At 34.5% G+C, this 14347-nt stretch overlaps 1 protein-coding gene across 5 annotated transcripts in view; it reads right to left on the reverse strand.

The window, feature by feature from the left end:
- Positions 1 to 14347, reverse strand: part of Rbm27 (RNA binding motif protein 27) — a 76220-nt gene that overhangs the window by 15427 nt on the left and 46446 nt on the right. For all 5 annotated transcript variants that reach the window (XM_027927738.2, XM_027927737.2, XM_071612265.1 and 2 more), the window contains 5 exons: positions 13386 to 13535; positions 9111 to 9255; positions 7132 to 7285; positions 5569 to 5865; positions 2765 to 2905 (listed from right to left, as the gene is read on the reverse strand). In XM_027927738.2, coding sequence (XP_027783539.1) covers positions 2765 to 2905; positions 5569 to 5865; positions 7132 to 7285; positions 9111 to 9255; positions 13386 to 13535 — 887 coding nt within the window. The remainder of the gene's footprint in view (positions 1 to 2764; positions 2906 to 5568; positions 5866 to 7131; positions 7286 to 9110; positions 9256 to 13385; positions 13536 to 14347) is intronic.

Raw genomic sequence — 14347 nt, forward strand, 5'->3', positions numbered from 1 at the left:
ATATACAGGAAAATAATAAAACTATACAGGAAATTAACTATTCAGGAAAGCCCCTTAGATACTACAGAGCTAACATTCACATTATTATTTTATTATTCAAATTAAAATGTCAACACCTACAATTTACTGAGTACTTATTATATGCTAATAACTTCTTGTTTACACTTTATCAACAACAAATTTTTAATTTCCATAGAAACTCAGCTTATTGAAAAAGAAGTTAATGTTTATGAACTGTCTATCATAGCCAGTTAAACAAATCAACTAAGGATTTGTCTTTAAAAAATCATTTTTTTTTCTTTGTTTGTTTTTCATAATGGAATTTCGGACATTCAAGAGTAGAATTGTAGAAAACACTTGATATATCCATCACCAAGCAGCAATAAATAATGATCAGTACATAAAATAATCTTATTTCATTTATATCCCCAAGTACTACATTCTTACCCAAAAACCTTACCACATCATCTGTAATATTTCAGTTATAGTTCTGAAAGAACTTCTTTCTTCTTCTTACATAACCAACCACAATACCATCATCACACTTAAAAGATAGCACTAATTCTTAAATATCCACATCTCCAGTGTGTATTATAATTTTCTAAACATTTTTGTCTCATAAACGGATGGACTAAAATCCAGATAGTACAATTCAGTATATTTCCTTTAATCTATATTTTCCCTCGCCATCTCTTTCTAGTTTTGCAAATTACTTGTTCAAAAAAACAAGGCACTTATCCTGTAGTATTCCCTGTAGAATCCTGTAGGGATTCTGTAGAACGCTTTAATAAGTTCCTCTGTTCCCCAATTTTCTTTTAAATCAGCAGATAGGATCTAGAGCCTTGATAATATTTTTTCTCTTTGACAATGTTCTGATAATCTTCAACAATTTAGGGTTTAACAAAATATTCTATATCATCCATAACACCAGACTTTAGACAGTCATTTCTTCAAGGACCCACGTTTCTTTGAATGTTAAAGGTGTTTAGACCTTTTCAGATAAAATATAACTATATATATCTATACTGATACTCTCAACTTAATAGCGGGCCTACAGTGTTGTTACTTAATCTCTCCTCTTTTCAACCATTCTGAAAAATCTCAGTTGTCAATGACATCAGCTTATTAATTCCTCATTTGATTTATCCTACAATGCCTACAAATTAGTTTCATAACACAGGTTGAGCATTCCTAATCTGAAAATCCAAAATCTTAAATGCTCCAAAAATCTGAAACATTTTTAAGCATCAAGATGATTCCACAAGTGGAAATTCTAAAGTGTAAACAAGAAGTTATTAGCACATAATAAATACTCAGGGAAATCGTTTCACATACAAAATTATTAAAAATATTGTATAAGACTAACTTTTAAGCTACAATAATAAGGTATATATGAAACATAAATGAATTTCATATTTAGACCTGGGTAGATAGCATTAAATATATGTAAAGATTCCAAAATGTGGAGAAATTCAAAATTGAAAATCTGTCCCAAGCATTTTAGACAAATACTCAACCTGTGCCAACATTGCCAACAACATGATTTTTAAAAAGAGCTTTTTAAAATTGCTTTTGGGGCCTTTTAAAATGCATGTACAACATTTTAAAGGAATTAGACTCTACTGATTGGCACTTGGGTTTTTTGCAATTACAAGGAACTTTCAATTAGTAGTAGCCTTGCACATATACCTTTTCATATTTTGGCTACCATATCTTTAGCAGAGATTCTGAGAAGGAAGATTACTAGTTTAAAACAAATGCACACAAAATTTTGCCAGATACTGCCAGATTTCCTTTTATGAGAGTTGTATCATTTAGCATTTCTATTAGCATCTAATCTTCAGCTATAATTGGAATTATCCTGGTTATGAAGTGATTAATAAAGGGTCTAATTTTATCTTTTCCATATGGCTTATCCCAGTATCATTTATCAAAAAGTCCTTTCTTTTCTTCACTGACATAGGATATTTTGTTAGAATATAATAAATTCCAAGTTGCAAATGAGTCAATTTCTAGATTTTCTATTATTTTCTATTATCTGTCTATTCATACGCCAATACTAAATTGTTTTAGCTAAAGAGACTTTTTATAGTATTTTTTGGGATAGCCCTGTGTTCTTTTTCAGGGTTTCCCTGGTTCTCTTTCTAATAATCTCCATGCTAGATATTTACTGTATAGATATATTCCTAAAAGCAAAAGAAGCTACAAGACATTTCAAACTAAAATTTCTAGGAGTAGGGGTATATAGTTCAGTGGTAGAATACTTGCCCAGCATGCATATGGAACCAAGTTCAATCCCCCTTTTTAAATTATGACGAATTCCCTTCACTATGTTTTTATTAATGAGGGAAAATGAGTAAAGAAATAGACTATGAAAGATATCTACCTATTAGTAAGTACCTAAAATTCTCAGATTCCTACTTAACTTTTTTTTTGGCCATGCAGGGAATCAAACCCCTAGCATTCCACCATTGAGCAACATTCCCAGCTCTCCCCTACTTAGCTTTAAATTGAAAAAAAAAAATTAGCAAATTTCTGTAATTATGAAATTAGGAAGATATACCTTCCACATTAAGGTCAGCTGTCACACTTGCCTTGATTAAGGAAGTAAGATGTTACCAATCTAGATGATAATCAATTTATTTAGGCATTTGGGATTTTTACAATTATAAGGAACTTACAATTAGTAGTAGCTTCTCTTTGTGTCATTGAATGATTCTAAATATATATAAAATTCACAGAAACATATATGAAATCCACACACCTGGCAATCTTCCCCAGCACCACTGGACTGATTCAACAAGTGTGACGCATCACTCTGGTTACCACTTGCATGTCCAAGACGATGTTTAACAGGAACTTTGTTAAGAACATATGCACCTGATGTCTGTGGTTTGCCCATCATCTGCATACACAAAACAAACACACATGTGGAAAACATTTAAAAACACACCTAAGAATGACATACATGTAAGATAGTGGTAACCTGGGAAAGAAGATAAGGAAATGAAAATGGGACAGTGTGTCAATTATCCATAGTTTTTATTTTTGGAGATGGGTGAATATACAAATGATTATGTTACATTATGCACACATTTTGGATATCTAAAATGTTACAACAGCTGGATATGTAGCTGAGTTGTTAAGCATGAACTTAGCATTCATGAGGCCTCTGCCTTCGGTGCCAGCACAAAAAATAAATTAATTAAATATGTAACAATAAACTGCATACACATATATTTTTAAAAATGCTACAATTTTTATTGTTCTAATATATAATGCTTTGAGAAAGTTGGTTTAAAATCACAGTAGCTTAGTATGAGTCCTGATGTAAAATGATGGTCTCAAAAGGCAATCTTGAGGGCTGGGGTTGTGGCTCAGTGGTAGAGTGCTTGCCTAGCATATATGAGGCACTAAGTTAGATCCTCAGTACCACATAAAAATATAAATGAAAATAAAGTTAAAAAAAAAAAAAAAGGCGATCTTGAGCTACATTAAAAAAACATGGTTGAGGGGCTAAGGATATAGCTCAGTTGGTAGAGTGCTTGCCCTGCATGCACAAGGCCCTGGGTTCAATCCCCAGCAAAAAAAAAAAAAACACACACACACACACACACACACACACACACACACACAGAACACGGTTGAATAATCATAGAGGGGATGGTATCACTCTTTTCTTCACTATTTATCCAACAGCTAGGGTAAGTAAGTACTCAACTCTGGGCCCTAACGTGATGCAAGATACAGACAAAAATGAACTAATGCTTAGATGCTTCAAGACAGATGATTGATATATACATACATATATATATATATATATATATATATAATATAAATATATATAATATATATACATAAACATATATATATACTATAAATATATATACCTTATACATATAGACACTATAAGGAATACCTTTTTGTCTTTAAACGCATTTAATATAAACATGAAAACACCTAAGTGGAGATTATCATTATTGTCAGCAACTAAACAATTCTAACACACGGTGTTTGTTCTTTCCTTCCTTTAACTATTCATTAAAATGTCTTCAAAAATAGGTACCGGGCATGGTGGTACAGGCCTGTAATCCCAGTGGCTCAGGAGGCTGAGGCAGGAGGATCCCAGGTTCAAGGCCAGCCTCAGCAACTTAGTGAAACTACAAGCAACCTAGTAAGACCCTGTCTCAAAATAAAAAATAAAAAGGGCTGGGGATGTGGGCTCAGCAGTTGAACCCCTAGGTTCAATCCCTGATGCCATGGAAAAAAAAAAAGTACCAGGCCCTATTTAGTCACTGAATAAAATCACAGTTGGAGTTTCCATTCCAGCTTGAAATGTAATAGAATTTTTCTTTTCTTAAATTTATTCGTTTATTTTTTTAGTACTGGGATTGAATCCAGGACCTTGCACAGGCTACGCAAGACTTCTACCACTGAATACAGCTCCAGTCCCCAGGAATAGAATTTTCCTACGTAAGAAAAAGTAGGTCAAATAGATACAGGGAGAATAAAATAAGTAAATCATCTTTAAATTTAGAGTTGTTCAGTGGTGGGCAGTTGTTACACTTCAGTTCGCATATAAATCACTTAAAGAGTACTTTTTAGCCAGGTGTGGAGTTCATGCCTAGAATCCCAGTGATGCACAAGCCTGAGACGAAAGGACTACAAGTTCAAGGCCAGCCTGAACAACTTAGCAAAGCACTAAGCAAGTTAGTGAGAACCTCTCTCAAAATAAAAAATAAAAAGGGTTGAGGATATAACTCTGTGGTAAATTGCCCCTGGGTTAAATCCCCACTACCCCCAAAAGAGTACTTTTTTTTTTTTTTTTTTTAAATAGAGAGTGGGGGGGGGGAGAGAGAGAGAGAGAGAGAGACAGAGAATTTTTTAATATTTATTTTTTAGTTCTCGGCGGACACAACATCTTTGTTTGTATGTGGTGCTGAGGATCGAACCCGGGCAGCACGCATGCCAGGCGAGCGCGCTACCGCTTGAGCCACATCCCCAGCCCAAAAAGAGTACTTCTTGAAACATGTAAATTTGGGGGCCTCACATCTGAGATCAATCTAGATTTGTCCTACAGGTGAGGCCAGAAGTCTGCAGTGAGAACAAGGATAATAGCACTTTTCAAATTTTTTAGTGTACATTAACAATCACATGGAGAGCTTGTTAAAACATGGATTCCTTGTCTTCACACTAGGATAGGATGGGTGAAGCCCAAGAATCTCCATTTCTACTAATCAGATGCTGCTGGTTTGCAAATCAAACCATGCATGAGTATGTCTAAGGTAGAAGACTCAAGAGCCAGTTGAGGATGGTGGCACACACCTGTAATCCCATATACTTGGGAGGCTGAGGTAGGAGGATTGCAAGTTCAAGGTTAGCCTGGACAAATTGTCAAGATCATGTCTCAAAATAAAATAAAAAAAGGTTAGAGATGTAGCTCAGTGGTACAGTGCCCTAGTAAAGTCAAAACAAACAAACAAACAAAAAACAACTCAAGGGACACAAATTGAGAAGTACTGACCTACGGGTGGGACCAGACCTCTAATTCCTACTGAACCAAATTACCTTCTGGATACCTCCGTGCACTGAAGGAGGAGGAGACTGGGGCACCAGCACCTGCTGCGGATGAAGGTGCTGTGGCAGGTGATGATGCTGCTGTGAGAGATGACTCAATGTTTGCTGTTGTTGCAGGAGAAGCTGTGTTGGGGACTGCAGTGCTGGTTGCTCGTTGTTTTCCCTGTGCCACAGGACTCGAATAAATCGGTTGTTTAGAACTGCTTCTGTGCTAGAAATAGCCTTCCTGGCCTCCTCGTTGGTAAGGTATTGGATGAGGGCTGCTTCAGGATCACCCTTAAAAGCAACCTTTAAGAAAATAAATGGAAACAACATAAATTCCCAAAATAGGGAATAGTTAAATAAATTATGAACCATTGCTATGAGCTGAATTATGTCCTCCCAAAATTATATGTTGAAACCGTAACCTCCATAGACAGTCTTTTAGGAATTAACATTCAATGAGGTCATAAATTTGGGCCTTAATTGGATAGGTGGTTTTGTGAGAAGAGGGCCAGCTATCTGTAAGCCAGGAAGAAAGCCCTCACCAGGAACCAAATCAGCCCAGCATCCATGTCAGTGATTTGCACCTACCTACTTTAAGTCATGTACATTTTCTTAAATGCCATAAAGAAATAATGATGTAAGAAAATTTTAACAGGAAAAAAAAAAAACGAGGGATATTTGGTATAATCACATTTTTTTGTGATTTTAAGTGAAGCATTTTTAAAAAGAGAATATGTGTTATGTATACTTCCATATAAATATAAACAGCATGTCTTTTCATCAAAAGATAAACAGTCATCACTGCCAAGCAGAAAGATTTGGTGATTTGTTTTTTCACTTGTGTTTAATGTATTTCCAATTATTTATACAACTGAACATCTACTACTTTTATACCCAAGGAAAAAAAATGTTTATAAATTTCTCAAAAAAAAAAAACACTTTTTTTTTCAGTATATTGAAATACCAAGTCTCCCAATACTATTTTCTTAAATTCAATTATATTTTGGCTTAATGATAACTAGCAACTATCAAATTGAAATTTCAAATTAAACTTGTCTTTCTTTATGTGTTATAACACCCAACCACAAATTCAAATATCTAACAAGAACACAACAAAATAAAAAGGCTATAGCTTCTTTGGTCCTGGATAACATATTCTACTGCCTAAAATTCTCAACGTTAGAACCATCCTTAAACAATTAGTATTTCACCAAGATATTAAAAAAAAAAAAAATCAGTCAACAGACAAAATTACAGGCTTAGAAATTACCAAAAATCTCAGTTACTAAGTTGTAACACTAATATAGGGGAGAAAAAGTCATTTGTTAAGATATAGGACTATCTTTTTTAAGAGGGGTAGCAGAGAAAAAAATCAAATGAATTCACAAGAACAATTCAGCTTCACAATTCCACTATAAAGGTGGGTATACAGATACACAGTGTAAAGTTCATAGCACTTAAAAGAAATGATCATAATTACTACTGACTCATTTAAGCAAGGTGAGCTGATAGAACACTACCAAGACACACAAAATGTATGGATTCTGTTATTGACATATCCACATTTACCTGGATATTAACAATCGTTCCAAATTTGCTGAAGTGTTCATTGAGCTTGGTAATGTTGTTCAATTCCTGAGGGATTTTCTTGACTTCTAATTTGGTGTTTGTATACTGATTCTTTCGCAAGAATCCTGGTTTATTCTGATTGTTATTCCCTTGCCTGAAACAAATATTAATAGATCCTCGTTAATTCTCCCACCTCATGCTTTCCCAAGAGGTAAATTAGCAAAGTAAGTAAAATTCCTATTTATTTAAAAGTGTTTTTGGGAGAATGGGGATATAGCTCAGTTGGTAGAGTGCTTGCCTTGCAGGCACAAGACCCTGGGTTAAATCCCCAGCACCACAAAAAAAAAAAATTGTTTTTTGTAAGTTCTTAGCATTCTTCAGAAATTACTAAGCAATTCTCACATACTCCTTTTTTTTTTTTTTTAAGTTGTTGGACACAATACCTTTATTTCATTTATTTTTACGTGGTGCTGAGGATTGAATCCAGGGCCTTACACGTGCTAGGCAAGCAATCCACGGCTGAGCCACAACCCCAGCCCAACATAACCCTTATCTTGATAAAACAGGTGGAGAGAAAGAAAAAAAGAGACCTGTGTGATATTACAAAAAGAGGCCAAATTGACATTAAAAATCATGTTGGGGGCTGGGGATGTGGCTCAGGTGGTGGCGCGCTTGCCTGGCATGCGTGCGGCTCAGGTTCGATCCTCAGCACCACATACAAACAAAGATGTTGTATCCGCCAAAATCTAAAAAATAAATATTAAAAAAATTCTCTCTCTCCCTCTCTCTCTTTAAAAAAAAAAAAAATCATGTTGGGCTGGAGATGTGGCTCAAGCAGTAATGCACTCGCCTGGCATGCGCGGGGTGCTGGGTTCGATCCTCAGCACCACATACAAATAAAATACAGATGTTGTGTCCACCAAAAACTGAAAAATAAATACTAAAAAATTCTCTCTCTCTCTCTGTCAAAAAAAAAAAATCATATGTTAAAAAGACCTACAACAGGCTGGGGTTGTGGCTCAGTGGTATGATGCGCTAGGGCTTGGGTTGTGGCACAGTGGTACAGTGCTTGCCTAGCATGCATGAGGTACTGGGTTTGATCCACAGCACCACATAAATGTAAAATAAAGATATTGTGTCCACCTAAAACTAAAAAATAAATATTAAAAAAAAAAAAGACCTACAACAATTACGAAAGCCTAACATTAAAGCAAGGATAGAGCACCATATTTTTCTTTTTGGGTACTGGGAATTAACCCATGAACTACATCCCCAGCCCCCCTCTTTTTATTTTCTTGAGACGGGTCTCTATAAATTACTGAGGCTGGTCTTGAACTTACGTTCCTCTGGTCACAGCCTCTGGACTCACTGGAAATACTGGCATGTACCACTGCATTCAGCCTAGAGCACCATTTTTTTTAAAAAAATATTTTTTTAGTTATTCATGGACACTATCTTTATTTTGTTTGTTTTTATGTGGTGCTAAGGACTGAACCCAGTGCTTCATATATGAGAGGCAAGCACTCTGCCACTGAGCCACAATCCCAGCCCTAGAACATCATTTTCCTTTTTTTGGGTGTGTGTGGTGCTGGGGATTGAACCCAGGGCCTTATGCATGCAAAGCAAGCACTCTACCAACTGAGCTATATCCCAGCCCTAGAGCATCATTTTTCAATAATGAGTTTTTCAACTTTTGCAAAGGTACAAAACTTTGTTCTTCTTTTCTTTTTATTTCTAGTGTCACAATAATTTTTAATATTGCATTAAGTATAGAAATAGATACGTTACAAATATCTATTATGTTATTGTTAACTTTTCAATTTTTAGGACATTCTAAACATGTCTCCTGGAAGCCTAAATTTGAGACACATAATTTTCAAATAATGGTTAATGACAACTCTTAATTTTAACAATTTTACTAATTCAACCAAATCAACAAAAACACCAATTAAATGTTACTATCAAGAAAATTATCTTACTTTCCCAGCCAAGGTTTCTTTGTGAGTGGCCCTTCCAAACCACTCATAGCTCTTTTTCGGCTATCTGGTTCAAGAACTACTCTGGTTATGTTGCTATTAATTGAAACAGGAACTGGTGGTTCGGTCTGGATGACAATATTAGCAGCTGTTGGAAACAAAAATTCATATTACTGAGTTTTGTGGGAATTTCAGATGATTAAAGTATTTAGTCTAAAAAAAGAACTATGAATAGCTTGCAACTACTATCATTGCCTTTTTGGAAATGCCTAATAGCAAGAAAAATTACAATGCTTCTTTATTCTCTTTTAAAAAATAAAAATTCAAGTAAAAAACTTAAAGGCAACCCCAATGTAATAACTAATTCAGGCATGGATCATCAATGCGTTAAAAAAATTACTGGATAAAGGTTACTGAAGAACACCACTCTACAAATTACTTACTTATAAAATAAAAAGATAATATATCACCTTAGAGAAATAATCAAACTTAGCACCATTAATGAAGGGACATTATCTGTCTTCAGATGTAATCCCACAAGAAGTTCACCATATTGTACGAACTGGATAGTATATTATGGAAATATGATTCTTACTGGGCAATAATACTGTGCTTATTTAGGACTATGTATTATTCTTAGATGTAAGCTAAAAGTTTTAAAGTGTCACAGCATCTGTCATTCACTTTCAAGTCATTCAAGAAAAACACGAGGGAAGAGGAAGGTCAATACTATACAGTGACATATTTTACTCACAACAGTTATGAACAAAACACTATAATAATACTGTAAAACTTATACTTATCAATGGCGGGAAGAAATGAATTGAACAAAAAAGTAAAATCACACAAAACCATGTATATTATACCCTGAGTATTTTCCCCTAAATTTAGCAACTCCATCAAGCAAAGAATAACTTATCGGGCATAGAGGGATGGACACAGGTGGGAAGTGCTATGTTCCACTTAATCTATGTGACAATCAAGGAAATTATGACATAAAAGCTCATTCATTTCACATGTATTTCTTAAGCAACTATTTTATAGCTCTGAAAATGTAGAAGATTTTGGAAATAAATTAGTGAATTAATCCTGCCCAGAGAGGTAAATAGGGAGCCTACATCATGGGAACAAATTTTTACTCCTCACACTTCAGATAGAGAGAGCCCTAATATCCAGAGTATACGAAGAACTCAAAAAATTAAACAATAAGATAACAAATAACCCAATCAACAAATGGGCCAAGGACCTGAACAGACACTTCTCAGAGGAGGACATACAATCAATCAACAAGTACATGAAAAAATGCTCACCATCTCTAGCAGTCAGAGAAATGCAAATCAAAACCACCCTAAGATACCATCTCACTCCAGTAAGATTGGCAGCCATTATGAAGTCAAACAACAAAAAGTGCTGGCGAGGATGTGGGGAAAAGGGTACTCTTGTACACTGCCGGTGGGACTGCAAATTGGTGCAGCCAATTTGGAAAGCAGTATGGAGATTCCTTGGAAAGCTGGGAATGGAACCACCATTTGACCCAGCTATTGCCCTTCTCGGACTATTCCCTGAAGACCTTAAAAGAGCGTACTACAGGGATACTGCCACATCAATGTTCATAGCAGCACAATTCACAATAGCTAGACTGTGGAACCAACCCAGATGCCCTTCAATAGATGAATGGATAAAAAAAATGTGGCATTTATACACAATGGAGTATTACTCTGCACTAAAAAATGACAAAATCATGGAATTTGCAGGGAAATGGATGGCATTAGAGCAGATTATGCTAAGTGAAGCTAGCCAATCCCTAAAAAACAAATGCCAAATGTCTTCTTTGATATAATGAGAGCAACTAAGAACAGAGCAGGGAGGAAGAGCAGGAGGAAAAGATTAACATTAAACAGAGACATGAGGTGGGAGGGAAAGGGAGAGAAAAGGGAAATTGCATGGAAATGGAAGGAGACCCTCATTGTTACACAAAATTACATATAAGAGGTTGTGAGGGGAATGGGAAAAAAAAAAACAAGGAGAGAAATGAATTACAGTAGATGGGGTAGAGACAGAAGATGGGAGGGGAGGGGAGGGGAGGGGAGGGGAGATAGTAGAGGATAGGAAAGGTAGCAGGATACAATAGTTACTAATATGGCATTATGTAAAAATGTGGATGTGTAACCGATGTGATTCTGCAATCTGTATTTGGGGTAAAAATGGGAGTTCATAACCCACTTGAATCTAATGTATGAAATATGATATGTCAAGAGCTTTGTAATGTTTTGAACAACCAATAAAAAAAAAAATCCTGCCCTTGTACGATTTGTGTTTTAGAAGGCTAATGGAGGAGACAATAATTGTGATGTTATAAAGCATTCTAGAACTTGAGATGCCCTTGCACTTTCCTTAAATAGTTCTTATGATTACCACTTCACATTGCCTAATGCTTTTCTTGATTGAGGTGCTTCGTTAAAACAACAATAATAAAGATATCTGGAGGTTTAGTACTTATACAAGACGACAAAGCAAGTATTTAGTATACAAACCACATGACTTCTTCAGTGACAGAGATTATCTATGGATTACTATGTATGAATGTACAGACAGACCAGACCAGGTTATTTACAAAGGGAAGACATGAAATCATTGAGAACCTGAACTTCCCACTAATTTCAGGTAACTAGGTTAACAATATGTGCAACAAAGAAGGTAAGAACATATTCTTTGGAGTTAGGTAGACCTGGGTTCAAATTCCAGTTCTGACCCTTAGAAGTTGTGTGATTTGGGGCAAATTCTTTAATAATATGCCCCAGTGGCTTCACTTTTGAAAAATAAGTATAAAAACAGTATCTCTTTTATGAGCTGTTGTAAAGAATGAGAGAGAGAACTATATATATATGTATGCATAAATATAAATTATCTATAAATTTATGTTTATACAAATTTAAGTATAAATATAAGTATTTACAAATGTATTTATACACACAAATAAAATCATATATATCACATATTTATATATATATATTTCTGTGTGTGTGTGTGTGTGTGTGTGTGTAAGCACATTATAGGCATTTGGTATAATCTTTTTTTTTTTTTTTTTTAATTTTGGTACCCGGGCATTGAACTCGGGGGTACTCAGCCAATGAGCCACACCTTCAGCCCTATTTTGTATTTTATTTAGAGACAGGGTCTCACTGAATTGCTTAGAGCCTAACTGCTGAGGCTGGCTTTGAATTCGTGATCCTCCTGCCTCTGCCTCCGAAGCCACCTCACCTGACCATTTGGTACAATCTTAAAACAAAAACCACAGTGGTAATAATATTATTAACTACAGTAAAGACAAATAAAATCAGGACAGCAAATAATAGGAAAGTATTCACCACATGATTAAATTAGAAAATATGTTAAATATGGCATGTGGCCAGTAACTCAAGCTGAAATTAAATTTTGGAAATTTAACTAAAGCAATAGTAACTGGAGTCACCACACTTGTTAAATAATCTTCTTTTGGCCAGGCGCAGTGGTACACACCCGTAATCCCAGCGGCTCGAGAGGCTTAGGCAAGAGGATCACAAGTTCAAAGCCAGCCTCAGCAAAAGCGAGGCACCAAGTAACTCAGTGAGATCCTGTCTCTAAATAAAATACAAAATGGGGCTGGGGATGTGACTCAGTGATCAAGTGCACCAGAGTTCAATCCGTGGTGCCAAAAAAAATAATAATCTTCTTTTGGAGGGTGGGGAAAAAGAGGTTATCAACCCATATTAAAAGTAAAGGCTAATGTCTAATCTTGTTTTGTTTTTAATTTTTTTAATTTTTAACATTTGTGCCTAAGAGCTATAATAGGTTCTAAACTATGGTTTTACTTAGAAGTGATAAAAATGGTCCAATGATAATTTAATTGTAATGTTTTAGGTCCTCAGTTATTAGCATGAAACAGAACTCTCAGGGTACAAATAATGAGTTATTTGAGGGAAAGAGAACAATCATTTCATCTTCTATACTAATATCTAGCATAATACCTTGTATAAAGCTTAAACAGTATGAAGTCCTATGCCCCAAAACGCAATTAAATAACATTAATATTATCTGTATTAAAAAATGAATATATTCTAACTATTGCTTTCAAATCAAAATTGGAGATAAAATTTTAAAAAATTTGAAGTGATTGCATAATGCCCTTCAAAAAGAGTATATACATAATTTCCTCAAATGAGGTCAGAAATGCAAATGTAATAGCTATCCAACTACTGCATTACACTTATTATCAGAAAAAGTTCAAGACATTCTCACCTCTTGGATTTGCATCCATATCTCCAGATGTTAGACCAATCAGGTTGGGACGCTGTGTCTGTGTTCTTGAAAAGAACTGTCTATACTGTGATCTACCAGAGCTGGTAATACTAGGAGCTTCTGGGTTATAACCATCAGGTTCATAAGTATCTAAGGGAAAACAAAACATATAACAAATCAGAAAGAAGTTAAACTACTTCCCATTACTATAAATAACTGCTAATAAATAAATAATAATAAACATATATTCTTCAACAAATATAATTACATCAACCAGCATATATTTCTTTTTGAGTTAAAGTTTATAGATACTCTGTTTGGAAGTGAAAGAAAAAATACTATTATCACAAAACATAAATATACCCATTTTCAAACTCTGATATACTACCAGATTCATTCACTTAGTCATTTCTACCCTATATATTAACTGCCTAATCCAAACTTCAATACACATTTCATGTATATGTATACCATATATGGAAGATTGTTGAGTTTCATGTCTTACCAATTCGTTTGACTATCTGCACTTCAAAGTAAAGAAGTATAAGCTGGTTTTATATATGCATTAAAAATTTTTTTCAAATAAAACATCTAGATAAGTTTTATATTTACAAATATAATTATCTCAATATGACCTTCTTCACTTTTATCAAATGTCCTATATCTTCCCTAAACTAAGATTTTAATTTTTAAAATTATAATATTAAATAATTATTATGTTAATGCTAAAAAATTTCTGAAAGTGTTTATTTCCAAATGGTATAAATCCTTTTCATCTTCCATAAAAGGAAAACCTTTGAATTAACTGAAGAACTAATTTTTATAAATGTTATTTAGAAGTCCTTGTGCCCTTAAGTGGTTCACATTAAATTTAAGCTATAAGATAAGGTACATTCAAATCTTCAATAATGATCAATTACTTCTACGATCCAAAGTATAAGGTTAGCAAATTTAGGGATCTT

This window comes from Marmota flaviventris, chromosome 5 (assembly GCF_047511675.1).
Source record: "Marmota flaviventris isolate mMarFla1 chromosome 5, mMarFla1.hap1, whole genome shotgun sequence".
Classification (NCBI taxonomy): Eukaryota; Metazoa; Chordata; class Mammalia; order Rodentia; family Sciuridae; genus Marmota; species Marmota flaviventris.